Source organism: Diceros bicornis, chromosome 6 (genome assembly GCF_020826845.1).
Source record: "Diceros bicornis minor isolate mBicDic1 chromosome 6, mDicBic1.mat.cur, whole genome shotgun sequence".
In the NCBI taxonomy this organism is placed as follows: domain Eukaryota; kingdom Metazoa; phylum Chordata; class Mammalia; order Perissodactyla; family Rhinocerotidae; genus Diceros; species Diceros bicornis.
In genome coordinates, this window is record NC_080745.1 from 45,444,337 (window position 1) to 45,462,295 (window position 17,959).

Consider the following 17,959-nt stretch of genomic DNA (forward strand, 5'->3'; position numbering starts at 1 on the left):
TAAAAACTAAGGCACAACTTGATCAAGAGATATGCTCAAGGTCATACAGCTAGTTAATGACATAAACGTATTTGGATTCCAGTTTTCTTGATTTCCAGTATAACGTTCTTCTCTGTACACTCCCTATGTATGTGCCCTAAAATGAAACATTCTAATACTAAATGATAAAACAAAACAAAACAAACCAGAAACATGAAAGAAAATTCAATAGATTTAGTATTTAAAAGTATTATACTTGTTTAATTTTTACTACCCAACAATTTCACCAGCGTAGCTTATTACTAAATATTTTATATGTGAAGGGAGAGAACTTATTTAAAATAAATGAATCTCTTTTATATATAAATGAGGTAACAGTTGCTTCACTTGTACTCAAGGCTGGAGTCCGTATGTTACAGAAATGGTTAGGTATTTCTAAACAAAGACTAATAAGTTAATTAAACATGCTAGTTGAATATTCACTACATTTCCAAAGATAAGGTATTCTAGAAGAGAGGGCATCAAATCTTGGCCTAGTTACCATTTACTGTTAAATATTTCAAAGCTACTTTAAGAAGGCAAACATCAGCAAAGAGATTATCCATCATCAGAAAGCCTAATCAAAATTGGAACGTGGGAAAAATAATGACATCAATCTTGTTCACTCTCTCACACTTATCTGTATGTATAATCCTCAGTCATAGATAGTACGTATAATTGCACATTTAGTAAATGCAATTTCCAGAAAAGATAAGACAGTTCTTCCAAAAGATATGCCAAGTTAAAATTTAGTATCAATATAAAAAATAGACTGGTTTTTATCATAGTGAAAATACTGAAACATAAGACTACTTAAACCAGATAACTATTATCCTCTCTATAGCTACTTCTGAAGGGAGATATGTATTAGAAAAGATATGTGATAAGTAGACAGCTATGAAAATAAATATCAGAGAAGTGTTACATGTCTAAAACATCTAAAGATTATTTTTCATTCTCAAACCATAAAATAAAATTGACTACATAAAGCAATTTTAAGCCCTAAAGTATTTTAAGAAATACCCTAAAGTTGATAAACTGGATCACATTCCTCTTTTGGCAGTTATTATAGTGAAAAATGTGTGCTTCAATGGAAAACTGTGCATTGCCTCTAGCACATGTTCTGGCTATCTTCTTCTGATTCTGTGGAAGCTATTTTACAACCCTGTAATTTGTAGATATCTGATAACGATTCAGTTATTCATTTTTTTTGCGTGTGTGTGAGGAAGATCAGCCCTGAGCTAATATCCGATGCCAATCCTCCTCTTTTTGCTGAGGAAGATTGGCCCTGGGCTAACATCTGTGCCCCACCTTCTTCTACTTTATATGGGACACTGCCATAGCATGGCTTGACAAGCAGTGCATTGGTGCGCGGCCAGGATCTGGGCCTGTGAACCCCGGGCCGCCACAGGGGAGCACCTGCACTTAATTGCTACGCCATCAGGCCAGCCCCAATGATTCAGTTATTCTTGTCTAAATACATGCAAATAAATTTTGTCCAGTGGAGAGACAACCCTCCCTTCCTGCCCTCGTTCCCTCCCCCACCCCAAACCAGTTTTGCCTCCAGTTATACATTTATTTCAATATCCTGATCTGTAACTGTGTCTTTTCTTTGGATTATCCTTTGAACTGGTTGCAATACCTCATCAGTTACCTCATTAATGAGTTAAATAAAATCTTTAACACGTTCATTTTTATGTCTGTACGAAAGTCATGATATTATCTTTTTCGGGAGAAATTGTGTTTTAAGAAACTACTTGGCATTTCATTGTCTTACAAAATTTCTTAGAGGGATAGGGTTTTAAAATGACATATAATTTTTATTCTTCTCAATGTCAAATACATTATATAAGTAATTAATAGAACATTATTCCTTCTTTCAAAATGTCCTCATACTTAGCAAGTTTTTAAGATGCAAATGAATATAAGTATTATATTATATGTTAGGATTTTACCTTGTGTTTAAATTTATTGGAGTTCTTGTTCTCTTTCTTGTTGAGGTCAATGAAATAGTGTGTAATACGGTCCTTTGATTTTGAATCCATTTCCCATGAAATCTTGAATGAGTCACATGTAATGTTGCTTATTTTGATGTTATGCGGTACAGGAAGTTCTTCCATCTCTGCTATGCCACTGTCTTGTGATTTGTTCCCTGCAAGAAAACAATGCCCAGACAGTTAGTTTCCAACTAATGGATGTTACCAGTTTGCAAGGCCATTAGCTGTGTACATATTGCTGAACTCAACTATCTAATTACTAAATATGATACTTCATTTTGTTCATGAAGTAATTTGAGTGTTAACGATAGTAAATGACATCTATAAGGTCATATTACCAACAAAAAGCCTTACCACCTCTACATTTTAAATTTATTTTTCCAATTTCTGCTTTCACAGAATGAAAACAAAAACACTGATGATCCATCTTTCTAATCTATGAAAGATTTAACCTTACATTGTAGGTTCCATCTCAAAAGCCCCACGAGACTATTTTTCCTACATGACCTATCAATTCTGCTCTAAAGTAATATCAGGTGTTTTAAGCTAGATAATGTCAGAAATGTTGATAATGAAAGAATCCAGTCAAATAAAGGAAACAATTATCAGTGATAGTCTATAAAAATTGCTCCTCCTTTTCCCTTTTGGAAATTTATATATAGAAACAGCATGTAATGGTTATACTACATATACAAATAATATTGAAGACCATTCTCTTACAAGTTACTATGTCAATGATTATTCTACGAATCTTTTTACCTGTTGTATCTTGATAAATTTAATTTTGACTGCTAAAACAATAGATAAGGCTAAAAGAGAAAAAACAATTGCCTTGTTGATTAATATCATTAAAATCTTAAGAACTGATCTGACATCTGATTACTTTGAAGACTGTATCCTACATTTCCACTTAGAGAAAAGGCTATCATTTTTCTTAATAGTATAGAGCAGAATATGATGGATGACAGGAAAAAAAGAGAAAACATAGACTTGCCAAGTTTGTCTCATATATAGGAAAGACATACTGGATCAAATTTTACTCCACTTCTTCCTATGTTCCCTTCCCCCAAACCAACATTAAAATTCAATCCACAGAATAAAAAATGTACATATGTTATTCATATGATAAAACGTGGTAGGTCATAAATCAGCTACATAACTTGTTCCTTAACAATAAAATAGCACATCTTGATCAACAAAAATTCAAAACAACAACAATGAACGTCACTTTGTGACAATACCTTTCACTTCCAGATTAGACTGTGTTCTCCGCCCTCACGCTCCCATCTCAATTATTGATATAAAACATTTGACAATTCGCAGTCTTATTAAATCTTTGACCCATGTTATCTCATCTCAAGTTGTGTTGTGGCCAGAGAAACTCAATGGCAATCGAAAACTAATTTCAAAGTAACTTCTTTATTGTCATTTCTTGAACAATACTTTTAAAAATTCTTCCTTCTTCTCCTATGTACTTCCGTCACACTCCTGTTTCTCCAGATTCCCCCTCCATAAAACTCCCAGAAAAATTTAATGCATCTTTTGCTCTCCTCCCCACCTGGCCTCAGAGAACCCCTAAATTGCTTCTGGCCTAAAGCCTTTCAGAAGTCAAGGAAAGGGAAGAGACCAAGTAGAATCCTTTTATGGCCTTGGGAAAGGGAAAGGCAATAAATACTAAAACATTAGTAATTTTTGTTCTGTCTAGAAAAACTCACATTTTTACCTATTATTCTGATTGCAGTCATCTTTAAAATATAAGTAACATTAATGAAAAACTTTCTGGACTCTAATGGCAGAAATTTCTATAGAGCTCATCTGCATTATGACTGTCCATATAATTTCTTTTTTTTTTTTTTAATTATTTGTTTATTGCAGTAACATTGGTTTATAACATTGTAAAAATTTCAGGTGGACATCATTGTACTTCTATTTCTGCATAGATTACATCATGTTCACCACCAAAATACTAATTACAACCCATCACCACACATATGTACCGAATTATCCCTTTCACCCTCCTCCCTCCCCCCTTCCCCTCTGGTAACCACCAATCCAATCTCTGTCTCTATGTGTTTGTTTATTGTTGTTATTATCTACTACTTAATGAAGGAAATCATACGGTATTTGACCTTCTCCCTCTGACTTATTTCACTTTGCATTATACCCTCAATGTCCATCCACGTTGTCACAAATGGCTGGATTTCATCGTTTCTTATGGCTGAGTAGTATTCCATTGTGTATATATACCACATCTTCTTTATCCATTCGTCCCTTGATGGGCACTTAGGTTGCTTCCAAGTCTTGGCTATTGTGAATAACGCTGCAATGAACACAGGGGTGCATGTACCTTTGCAAATTGGTGTTTTCAAGTTCTTTGGATAAATACCCAACAGTGGAATAGCTGGACATACAATGGGGAAAAGAAAGTCTCTTCAACAAATGGTGTTGGGAAAACTGGATAGCCACATGCAAAAAAATGAAAGTAGACCCTTACCTTACACCATACACAAAAATTAACTCCAAATGGATTAAAGACTTGAATGTAAGACCTGAAACTATGAAACTCCTAGAAGAAAACATAGGCAGTATGCTCTTCGACATTGGTCTTAGCAACATCTTTTCAAACACCACATCTGACCAGGCAAGAGAAACTGTCCATATAATTTCAAAACTGAATGAAAAAATTATTTAAGATCATATAGAGAAAAATAAAGCTATTTCGCATTTGATTCAATTTAATGAAAATGCAACTTCAATATATTAACACTATCTAAGATACTATATTTTGCCATTTAAATTTCCACTATTGTTATCTCATTCAACCTTAAAGTTACAAATAATTGATTATTTTCTAGAATATAATACATTGTTTTATACATTTTCTCTTCTAATTGTTAAAACTTGAGATTTATTGAAATATGGAAACTTTTACTCAAATCATATTTTCCCATTCAGGAGAATATAAAGCTCAAACCTATAAAGGATTTGTTATATGAAGAATCTTCATTTTCAAGCTACTTATCTTAGTCCTAGTTCTTACAAAGCCACTAGATTAACCTCTATGCAGCTTTCTTACTCAGGCAGAACAAGTAAATAATTTAATTTAAATAAATTCTATCTAGTGTACATGTAACTTCCTTCTTCCTCACACTCTGTGAATCAAGTTTTAACTAAGATTTTGAGATAAGTGACAGAAGACAATGATTCTGCCTATAAAATTGGTGAAACAACAGTGATTCACATGAAACTCATATTCAACAATCAGCCAATACTATCTCAGCTCTGTACAATCAAGTGTATTTCCAAACGCAGATTCCCTTTCTTAGTAAGACTTCATCTTAAGGATAATTCTAGCTACATTTCTCTCCTTTACATGCCAAATGATTCTAATATCTGTGGCTATACTGCCGATTGGTAATACTGAATGGAGAACAAACAAATGGTACTTTTATCTGTCCAAAATATGAAAATTGCTTTTCAGAACAAACATTTCAAAAGCACTTTTTGAAGAACAGCAATTATTGAAATGCAAGCTGAAAACATTGCCAAATTACACTAATATATTTCATATGTATGGCTCTTCTCTCACTGAACTTAAATTGCCTTACATAAAGAGAAAGAGTGTTTTAAAAAGGTAGTCGTTTTAATAATAAGCTTTGAGCTGTCACTCTAAGAAAGAAATTGCAGGTGTTAGGTTCACCTCCCTTAGAAATAGCAACCAGGAGCAATTTTCTCATATCATCTTTTTTCCTTCCTAAAGTTTTAGTGATAAAAAATCTGCTACTACTAGCGGCCGCCCGGTGGCGCAAGCGGTTAAGTGTGTGCACTCCGCTGCAGCGGCCGGGGGTTCGTCGGTTCGGATCCCAGGCACGCACCGACGCACCGCTTGGCGAGCCATGCTGTGGCGGTGTCCCATATAAAATGGAGGAAGATGGGCACGGATGTTAGCCCAGGGCCAGTCTTCCTCAGCAAAAAAAAAAAAAGAGGAGGATTGGCAGATGTTAGCACAGGGCTGATCTTCCTCACACACACACAAAAAAATCTGCTACTGTAGTACAGATAGGAGGGGATTGATTTTATAGTTAAAATTATATATGTATAAATATGCTTAAATAAATATATATTTTAATGAGTTTCATTACAAAGTCAGAGATATACTCTGCTGGGGGAAAAGTATTTTTCATAAAAACAACTTTAAAGTGCTGCAGTACTTTTAAAGTCATGAAAGAAAAACTAATTAAGACAGTAACAAAACTCAAAATAGTAATCACAATAAAACCTGAAATTGTTCTCTGCTTCCTTTACAATAAACTCTCAAAATAAAAATACTCTTAGTGGTAACCTTGAATATTGTTGGAACTTTTAGGAAAAAAACACAAAGAAGAAAATAAAAATCACTTAATCTCTATACTATTAACATACTGTGCATATTGTTTTCTAACCTGTTTTTCACATAATATATTGTGAACATTTTCCCATGACTACCTATAATTCTAATCTTGGTAAATTCTATTCTATTAATCAGTCATCCTAACACTGGACATGTAGATTGTTTCCAGTGTTTTCCCGTAATAACACTTCAGTCAACAATAGTCTACATAAATTTTTGTGCATATCTATGATTATTTACCTTTGGATAAATCCCAAGAAGTGCAAATGTTGAATCACATTTGTTTTCACCAATTTGTATCCCTAACTACAGTTTTAGAGTGCCTATTTTTTGCACCCTTATCGATTCCATTTATTGCTATTTAAAATATCCATATGTTTTGATGGGTAAAAATCAAAATCTTATTTTATCTTAAAAAAGCAAAAAATGAGTCTTGACCTAAACCTCCCACCTTATACAAAAACTAGCTCAAAATTGATTAAAAACTTAAATGTGAAACATAAAAGCCATAAAACTTTTAGGGAAAAATAACCCAGAAGAAAGTCTTCAGGACCTAGACTAAGTGAAGAGTTCTTAGATTTAAACCAAAAGCATGATCCATAAAAGGAAAAATATTCAGATCCTCCCAACCATTATTTATTTTTTTGTCTACTTGAAGTGTCCTACCATGTTGTTTCAGCTAATTTGTCCTTATGTGTCTAAAACTTTTTGCTTTCTATATATATATATATATATATATATTTTGTGCGTGTGTGTGTGTGTGTGTGCTGAGGAAGATTCACCCTGAGCTAGCACCTATTGCCAATCTTCCTCTTTTATTTTTGCTTGAGGAAGATTCGCCCTGAGCTAACATCTGTGCCAGTCTTCCTGTTGTGGGTCACCACCACAGCATGGCTACCAAGGAGTGGTGTAGGTCCACGCCCAGGAACTGAACCCAGGCCGCCAAAGCAGACCATGCCGAACTTAACCAAACCACTGGGCCACAGGGCCAGCCTCTTGCCTTCTATATCTTGATGCCACAGTGTGTGTATATAATATTTATATCTTCATTGGGGATTATAGCTTTTTTAAATTAAAAATGACCATTTTATCTTAATAAGTATAATATATCAATTATACTTTGAAATAATTTGTAGCCTGCTTTATTTCAATTTGAATGTGTGTTTGTTCATTTCTGTGTTTTATTTTATTTTTTGCTTTAAATCTTTTTGAGTAACTTTGTTTTAGGTGTGTCTTTTGTATTTTGACTCAATTTGAGAAATTTTGCCTTTTATTAGAAGTGTTTAATTTACATGTGTTTCTTCTTGCCTATGAGAACTTACTTTATATTTTATTCTTCCTTGCTGTTCCTTTGGTTCTATCCTCTACTATATGGACTCTATTTTCTTTGAAATCTCTTTTCTCTAATAATTTGGAAGTTATAAATCCCACTTTTTATTCTACTAGAAGTTACACTTCTTCAGTATGAAGAGTGAAACAAGTACAAAACCTTCTGTTTGTAAAATGAAGGAAATGAGGTATTTTTACTTGAATTTTTACTTGAATTTTTGATGGTATTCTCTAGATTTCAGAGCCAACATATTTTAAATTTTTACAAAAATGAAATATTTCCTTTAAAATAATTTATGATATTTGCATTCCATTTTATAATCTTATTTACAATTTTTTGGATACTATTACTTAAATGGTTTTGCTACTCAGTGTCAGTCCTTTTAACACGAGTTCTCTAATCTTGAGTTAGTTTGATTTTCTTTTAGTTGGTTGAAACAGATTTTCAAATCATTTGTTTCCAAGATTAGGAAAGGATTTTATGAATACTTGTGTTTCTGAAAATGTTTTTGCTATTGTCTTCACACATGAATAACAACTTGGTTAAATATAGGATTTTTGCTAAAATTTTTGTAGCTATTGCTCTACTGTTACTTTGTCCTCTGGCATTGAAGGTTGTTGTGAAGTTTGGGGCTGGCCTGATTTTCCTTCACTCTAACCTGTTTTATCCCCCTGTTGTTTATGGGAAATTTTATTATTCTTATAATTCAAGTAGGAGTCGGGCTTGAGACCAAAATCCTATGTGTGATCTTTCAGATCCAATCATAGGCAATTACAAGGCTTTGCCTGGCAGACCTCATGGCAGGTGCTGCCCTCCCTATACTAGACCTGGTGCACAGTCAGTGCATTACAGTTTTCTGGAGGCAACTGCAGCCAGGCTCCCCCACCCCTAAGACAGCCATGATGATAGTTACATCTGAATTCCTAGTCCAGGTGCCTCCTCTTTATCAGGCACCTTCCCAAGACCTCCGTATAAAGCGCCTTGGCTGAGGCACTTTTCTCCATTCTAACTTGGTTCTTTTCCAGTTCTAGCTCTTTTCCCCAACCACCCCCGCCTTTATAAAACAGCTGGAGTCTTTTGTTTGGAGCTCCTCAGCAGTGAGACAATTTCACCATCCCCCCATTCCACCCCAGTCTGCATTACATCCATCTGACTCTTTTTGCCTCTTGCTTGTACTGTCCCAGTAAATGAATAAAGGCTTAGTTGTTACTTTCAGTTTGGTTCTTTGTTCTAATTGATCACCTAAGCACCTGACTGCACGACAATTCTCCTGTTCAATTTATTCTTATCTCCTCTTTGGAAATCATAAGTATCAGTATATTAATCTGTTTCTGACCTCCACATATATTATCTTCTATTTTCATCTCTGTCTTTTCCTTTACATTCTGAGTGAAAAATTCTGTGTTTCCTCCATATCTCTGATTTTTTTTCTTCATTATGGCTTCCATTCTTTGCTGCTAATGGAATTTTAAAATTGGTATAGCATTATTAATTTTCTTACATTCTTTCCTGTTCACAGTTAGGTCTCTTTATGTATTACTTTATTGTCTTATCTAATCTTTCATTTTTTGTTTCATTAAATCCAATCTTGAATTTTATTGAGAACACAAATTAGAATCTATACAATTTACATGGTTTTACTATACAAAATCTTTCTCAGAAATGTTATTCTGCCTCTTATTGTTAAATTTTTCTCCACCTATTTCTTTGTAGAATCTTTTCACAGGTAGGTCTCATTTAGTTTTTCTGTGTATTCATCCTTGAACAAGAAGACTTTTTTAAGTCCGACATAGGTTAGATCTCCTCACTTGATATAAGAGGATGCTATCAAAATTTTCCTCTTAGATTATAATCTGAAGGGGCAGTTATATAAGTTTATTTTTCTGGTTAAGGAATTCTGAAGTCTGTGTGAAGAGAAAAAAGAACCAGAGATATGAACAATTCCAGCACAGAAACTTCATCTCAGTTTATTTTCTTAGTTTGGTTAATCTACGGATCAGAGGCCAGCGTGTCATCTTTAGCATTCTGTCAGGTCTGATTTCCTCCTCCAGTTACAATATGTAGCCAAGTTTGGATTCTTTTATTGAATTGTTGATTCTCACATGAGGAAAGTGTCTTACTATTTTAGGGATATGCCTCATTACCCACCTGGTGGTACTGGTGGGTAACTCCACTTTCTGTGGCCCCTAGAATACCTACTTTCAAGAACTACTGATCCATAGCAACAAGGGAAATTCCAAGAGGAGTTGTGCTCCCTATCCATCCCTCTCTGCAGCAAATCAGAGGGCTCTAGAACAGGTCTCTCCCAAGAGCTTCCCTATTACATTTTCCTGAAATATCACATGGTTTTCTAAGGAAAAAGAGTCAAAATTTTAAGATCCTTTCTATAATGGGGATTACATGTGTAAATTATATAACAGAGACTCCTCAGCGAGTGGAAAGCTGATGGAATCCTTCCATAATTTTTAGTGTTAAGGACACTTTTCCTCTATTTTCATTTGTCTTTATTCATTTTGGCCAAGATCTTGTGAAGGGGATTAGTTTGATGTTTATGCTCAAAATTACCATCTTATTTGAGGTTCTTTAACCCATTTTAAAGGTGGTAAATTTTCATCAGATTTTTTTTCTTTTCCCCCTTTTTTGTTTTTTTAACTTGAATTCTTTCTGGTGGCATTCACCAGATTACCCTTATGTAGTTTATTATAATATTATCAGATAAAAGTAAATAGTAGAACTACTATTTACATTCTTGTAAAATTATATACTCCTTTTTCAGGGTAAGGCCTTAGAGATCTAGTCAATAGTTCTCAGATCTTTTCATTCAACAGACTAGTAAAATTTCAGACAAAACCAAGAGAATTGTTTTTATTTTGTGAAGTAAGAGTAAAAACAAAATTCTATTTTATTATCATCAGGATTATAATATAATTAAATAAATTACATTTTAACATCAAATGTAGAAATACTTAACCTCAGAATAAAGGCAGTCTTTTAAAATTGAATAAATTTAACTTTATGAAGAATTCACTAAATTTTCTATATTTATGTCATTTAACAGAAGATTGATGAAAACTTCCCTATAGCTTGGCACTAGTTCCAGACTGATATTTGAAAACCATTTGATATAGTTCAATTGCCCTTCTTTATAGATAAATAAACTAGGGTTCAGGGAAACTAAATGATGTGGTTAAAGAGTGAGTAATTAAAAGAAACAAATGCAAATCAATGTCTTTTTTTTTCTCCAAGTCCATGGACTTTTTCATCACATCATGTTCTTTCTCTGTTTAGTTTCTTATTGGGTTTCTATTCTCAATACTGTGTGTTATATGGATGATCAGCGAAGTGGGGGAAAAGATACCAGGGCTAAGATCAACTAAATTAACAATTTAGGTGTTTTAGAAGATGTTTTGTTCAAAGGCTAAAAGACAGTCACAGCCCTTAATATCCCTGCAATCTAACTGAACAGCTTAATGGTAATTCATACTGAAATTGTATAACTTCAAATGGTACTGTTTCTCTGACTCTTTTACTTAATTCATTAATTCCTAAAATCTGGAATTAAATTGAATGAGTTTCTAATAAAAACGTATGTCAGTGTGGAGGATCAGAATTTGCCACCCCAAAATGTGTCTCTCTGGCATGATTATTTTTAAGAACAAAAGACTCAGAAAAAAACTTTGACCTTCTCTCTAACTGCCTAAAAGAATTTAAGATAGAATGCCTGTCCCAGAAAAGAGCTATCACCATATATAAACTCTAGGTGAGGTAGGCTGGGAGGAACCTCGCTACGCTCATTTTTATCAAAGTTTTCTGTCTGGTCACATTGTCTACAGATGGTCCAGCAAACATTTGTTTTGAAACATTTGCTTTTCCATCTTCATGTGAATTGCCTTCCGCTCTAAAGTCCCAAACCACTACCCCCAACATCCTCCTTTGTCTTTAACTACAGATGGTATTTAAGGTGGTGGCTTCAGCCATTTTGGCAAGTTACTCAGTTTTCTCAGGTTTCTCCCATGTATATATGTTATTAAACTTGTTTGATTTTTTCTGTTATTCCGTCTCATGCAATTTAATTTTTAGACCAGCTGGAAGAAACTAGCAGGTAGAGGAACAGTTCTTCCTCTCCTACATTAGTCTATACTTTTACTGATTTTGACCCCTTTGCTCTCATCCAGAGGATATTTGGCAATGTCTAGAGATATTTTTGATCAATACAACTTGAGGAGGGTACTATTGGCATCTAGTGACTCTACATTGTGAAGCTTCATCAGTCTATGATATAAAATATCTAATCAATTCAATCAGTTAAGTTGAAAACTTCAAGTAAGTCACTTGCTTAATGTCAGTGTATATATCCTTTGGAAAATAAACTAAAGAGTTAATTAAACTGATGTTTTTGGTATCATTGAACTCAGTTATTATTTTTTTCTATACATTATTTAGTGGTATCCCATCCATCTGAATATGTGTTTTACAGATTTAAAATAGTTACAATTCTGGATATCCAATTTCTAGAATTAAAGGAAGCCAGGAACTGAGGATAAATATTTCTTAGGTATTGAAATAGAAGATAAGATGTGGGACTGGGGCATATAGAAGGTGAGGACTATGCTACGCTACACAAGAGAGGTAGGGATAGGCTTGCATATTGAGGCAGCATTCAAAAGAGGACAAAGAGTTAGAGCCAAGAATGAATTGCAGGACTGATCCAGGAAAGGAAATGTGAAATAGGACAAAGTTAATATGAAAAGTAATGGAATTTATAAGTAGATCTCAGAGGTAGGCCAAAGCCAAGCCAATTTTTTAAGTTTCACCATCAATAAGGTAAATCCCATTTGTTGTATACTTCTGAATATTTACCACAAATTACACAGTTCCTTTATGCTAATACTCAAATTAATTTCCTATGATGATAGCTCTATCCCACATACATAAGTACACAACTATTAACTACAGATTGGCTAAGACTGTATATCCCAGTCAGACAGACAAGGGTTTGAATTCTAGCTCTGCCACAAGGAATTATCTGATCTTGAGTAAATCTTATAACCCTCTAAGCCTCCATTTCCATATATGCTGAAAGAGGCTATAATTTCCTAATTTTGACCTGGCATTTGAGTATAAATAATCTCTAAATTGCCTCATGCCTCTCTCTTGAATGTACTCTTTTTTTTTTTAACCAAATCATTTTATAGATCACATATAATTTCCTGTCTTTAAGGTGTTATTTAATATTATAGCTTGCCACCCTCCTTGGTATAATATTTCTTTCCACAGGCCTCTAGTTTTTATTTTTTCACAATGTATCACTTTTTATTACCTCTTTTCTATGCACCTAATCCTTAAGCCTCTCTTTCTGAATTATTTCTCTTATATTTATGCTTATAGCAAATCCTAATTATCTGCACATTTTTCTTAGTTATTTCACATCCAAATCACTAGTAAAGATTTTTAAAAGCTTATTTTCCCAATAACCATAGTATCCAAATGGACTTTCACCCCAATTTGGATCTTAAAATTTCTATTCTGTGATTATCATTCCTGGGTTTGTTTTAAATCCATGTAACAGTACTTCTTTATTAAGGGAATTTCAATTCATTTTTCAAGAAAGTTTTATGAGGTACTATTCTTCAATAATGATGAAACCGCCTTTATTGAACCAGCTGTAGGGCTACTGAAACCTCCTGATACCAACGCTTTTTCACAGCTTCTCATTACTCCAGAGGTTAAGAGCTACAAATGGAGGACACAAAAATTTACCTGTCACAATATTAGGCAAATAGTTCTAAGGGAACACTATCACCTGAATATTAATAAAAACTTTTCCTCTCTGTAAAAGCAATCTATATGGTCAAAAGCAGGAGAATATGACCACCCTGGAACCTCAACTCTGAAATCCAAGACACTCATACTCTAAAGAATCTGAATGTAGTTAATTTACAATGCTCACGGATTTTAGAGTTTTGAGCTTTTGTGTGAAAGCAAGAAAACCTGTTTATCTCTGTGGTGCTGACCCTTCACATATAGCACTGGATTTTCTAGTTCACAAAAGAAACACAAAATTCTGGTTTTGCTGACGTAAGAAACAGCACAAGATTAATGCTTCACACTATTTGCAGGCTTATCTCTCTTAGCCATATCCAGTGTTAAATTCCAAGGTAAACTGTCTAATCAGTTTTAAAATGGATGTGATCACTGCTCCTAGAGTGGAATTGAAGTACTAGTAAATGAGCAGCAAATAAAAAAGCGAAACTCACTCACTATCTATTGTGCAATTAAATTATTCAAAAAAAATATATACATGGGCTAAAAGTAGTAAATAAAATAGCAATGATATTTTTTGTCATTTCTCCTTTTATAAAAGTCAAAATGGCAATAGCAATGATAAAATGAGAGCATTTTGTTAAACATGTTTTAAAGATGAGGAAAATTTGTTTTTCACTTGACTCACTACTCAAATGATAAAACTATTCAGAGAATAAAATTGAAAAAAACCTTTGGCAAATGATGACATGATAAAACAAATCTGTAACAAAGAAATAATTTTATATTATTGAAAAAAACACTGGATGACAATTGTTGACACCAAGGATATAGTCCAGGTTCTCCCACTAAGTGGGCAAATCAATGGATAAAACGTTTCTTAGTTAACTATAATAGATGATATTTAAATGTAGCATTAGATCAAACCCTTTTAGTAATAGAAATATTAAATGGACACTTATACCTGCTAGGCAGTGTTCTGAGTGTTTTACATATATTTTTAATCCTCATAAAATTTATGAATTAGTAAGTATTATTATCATCATCCCATTTTAAGAGATGAGAAAACAGGTACATAGAGGTTATATGACCTGCCCAAGGTCAAATAACTGATATACAAGGCAAAATTTCAATCCAGGAGGCCTGGCATTAAAGTGTAGTGTTTTTGTTTTTGTTTTTGTTTTGTTGAGGAAGATTTACCCTGAGCTAACATCTGTTGCCAATCTTCCTCTTTTTGTATGTGAGCCGCTACCAGAGCATGACCACTGAGAGAGTGGTATAGGTCTGTACTTGGGAAATGAACTGGGGCCGCTGAAGTGGAGCACCCCAAACTTAACCGCTAGGCCACCAGGCTGGCCTAAAGTGTAGTTTTTAAGTACTGTACTATAGCTGCCTTATCATAGTTGCTCTAGAACTATTTGTATTGTTTTGGGTAAATCACTTAATCTTCACTGTTTCCTCATTTGTAAAATAGGAGAACTGATCTGCATTAGATTCTCTTTCTAAAGTCAATTCCAACTCTACACTTAGTTACCACATATTTTCTCAAGTGCAATTTTCTTATGCTTCCGCATTCAATAGTTAATGGTATTTTCCATCACCTCATGATCAAATTAAATATATCCCTGGGGCCGGCCCGGTGGCGCAAGCGGTTAAGTGCGCGCGCTCCGCTGCGGCGGCCCGGGGTTCGCTGGTTCGGATCCCGGGCGCGCACCGACGCACTGCTTGGTAAGCCATGCTGTGGCGGCGTCCCATATAAAGTGGAGGAAGATAGGCCCCGATGTTAGCCCAGGGCCGTCTTCCTCAGCAAAAAAAAAAGAGGAGGATTGGCGGATGTTAGCTCAGGGCTGATCTCCTCACAAAAAAAAAAAAATATATAAAAAAAAAAAAAATTAAATATATCCCTATATCTAGGAACTCAATGCTTTTCTTTTCTATTCCCTTGCAATTAAATAGGGCAATTAATTGGGACACCATGGTGTAGTGGAGTAGGAATACAGAAGCTTAGTTTCTGGTCCAAGTTCTCTTACTGACATGTTACACAACCTCAGCTAAGTCACTTGAAACTTCTCTTGAACTCAGGTTCCTCCTCTCTAAACTGAGGGGACTTGTCAATGCATTCCATTATTTCTAGTGATGTTATGTTGTTGTTCTTGATTTGAAAAGTCTTAAATGATAAAAAGCAGAACTGATCAACTTTACTTACAAGTTGACTATTTATGCCTATCTTTTTGCCATTTATAATACTGAATCCTCAACGAGAACACCCAGGGGCAGATAAAAGTGGGAGTGGGCAAGAGGCATGTCTGATAATTTTGTTAGTTACTAGCAATTCAGCACAAAAGTGATGTGAAAAGATGCAGAACCTGAATTAAACTTAGGGTCTGAACTGCTTTTGTTGCTCCTTTTCTCCACTACTACAGAACAAATACAAGTTGTTTGCATGATCCTACTCTCTGCTTTTTCAATTTACCTGGCCCTTTGTTATTTTTATATGACTTCAGTTAAGACTTGTGTTTTGTGTTTAATACCTTGTAGTCAACTAGAAATTCTGAGGAAGATACACATTTGAAGTGGAATTATTACATGAGTCTAAACCTATCTTAGGGAAAAAGATATGTCCATTATGGATGTCAACTCAAAGTTCTTCCCTCTTTCCCTTTTTCTAACAATGATCCTTGTTCAGCCAGGTATGTATTTAGTAATCTTGAAAAATTATCAATCTTGAAAAATTATCAATCTATAAGCAAATTCATTTAATTGACATATATAAAGGTACTTCCATGTAGTAAAACAATGAGCATCAATTATCAAGTCTAAAACTTCCTGCAATATAGTGGTCACTATCCATATCAAAATGAAAATGAATTAATAACTTTACATATAAATGAACCCAATTAGCATAATATTGTGATTTATAAAAGCAATTATGGATAGAACACTTTGGAGTATCAAATAAATCAGCTTCATGAAGCTCTACATATAGAGACTAGCTAGTGAGCCACATTTTAATTTATTTATTCTCACATGGGTAAACTAAAGGCACTTTTATTGTAAGAAATTTATTGATGGATACTTCATTTTTACATACGACATTTTAGAACATAAATACTAAACTACGTAAAGAATACTCACATGTGTAAGACATTAAATTATTAACACTATAATAATTTATTCCTAGCTCTATTTCTTTGGCTTTCTACTTTTTATCATTTTTTATTATTTTTTATTTTATTTTTATTTTTTGTAAGGAAGATCAGCCCTGAGTTAACATCCATGCTAATCCTCCTCTTTTTGCTGAGGAAGACCGGCTCTGAGCTAACATCTATTGCCAATCCTCCTCCTTTTTGTTTTTTCCCCCAAAGTCCCAGTAGATAGTTGTATGTCATAGCTGCACATCCTTCTAGTTGCTGTATGTGGGACGCGGCCTCAGCATGGCCAGAGAAGCGGTGCATCAGTGTGTGCCTGGAATCCGAACTCAGGCCACCAGTAGTGGAGCGTGCACACCTAACCGCTAAGCCACGGGGCTGGCCCCTATCATTTTTTAAAATAGCACTTTCTTATTTATTTATGAATACACACAAGAAGCAGTCCCGGCATGATTAAAGGATACCAAAAAGTCTCTCAAAATACTTAGAATATTATTTTTTTGCATATGGTCAACACTAGTTAGTTTCAAGCAAAGTTATACCATATGATGAGAATTCCACAGCTCCCCCAAAAGAATAAATATTGCATACAAAATCAGTACTGTTACATTGTAATAAGAGATGAGTTATCATGAGGTTAACGAAGCTTAATATTCAGGGCCCCTTATTTGTATCATCCCCTTCCATGACTCAGTACATAATTTTTTATTTATAATTATATATTCTTTTTTCTAAAGAGTGTCCTCCAAATTCTATAAGGTTGAGGTGACATAATTTTATGCAAAAATGCAAAATGCATTGATGATATAATAACATCACAGATATCAGTATGCACAGACACAGTTAAAACATTTCAAGAGCAAATATTTCTTTGAAATACAAATACACAATTATATTTTATAGAGAAAAATGAGGAAGAAAGATGTACATTTTTCTCTGCACTAGAAATTCAAAAATTGGCATTTTAAAACATACATAACAGTTGTTGCAGTCACGCATCACTTAATGATGGGGACACATTTGAGAAATGCATCATTAGGTGGTTTTGTCATTGTGCCCACATCATAAAGTGAATTGAAGGGGAGCAAAATTTGCTACCCCAACATGTTTCTCTTTAACATGAGGATTATTTTAGGCTGATTTATTTTTGAGAAACAAAAGAGTCAAAAAGTTTTTCTCAAATTTAACTGTCAAAAAGAATTCAGATTAAAAAAACCTGTCTCAGGAAGTGAGCTATCACCTTAGTATAACATGAACTAGGTGGTAGACAAGGAGAAACCTAGAAAAGCCAGTTTGTTGGGCTCCCCTCTGT

The 17,959-nt window shown here is 34.1% G+C and overlaps 1 protein-coding gene across 1 annotated transcript in view; it reads right to left on the reverse strand.

Moving 5' to 3' along the window:
* Positions 1–17,959, reverse strand: part of PHYHIPL (phytanoyl-CoA 2-hydroxylase interacting protein like) — a 62,761-nt gene that overhangs the window by 9,612 nt on the left and 35,190 nt on the right. The window contains exon 2 of the mRNA XM_058543407.1: positions 1,974–2,170. Within this exon, the coding sequence (XP_058399390.1) occupies positions 1,974–2,170 (197 nt within the window). The remainder of the gene's footprint in view (positions 1–1,973; positions 2,171–17,959) is intronic.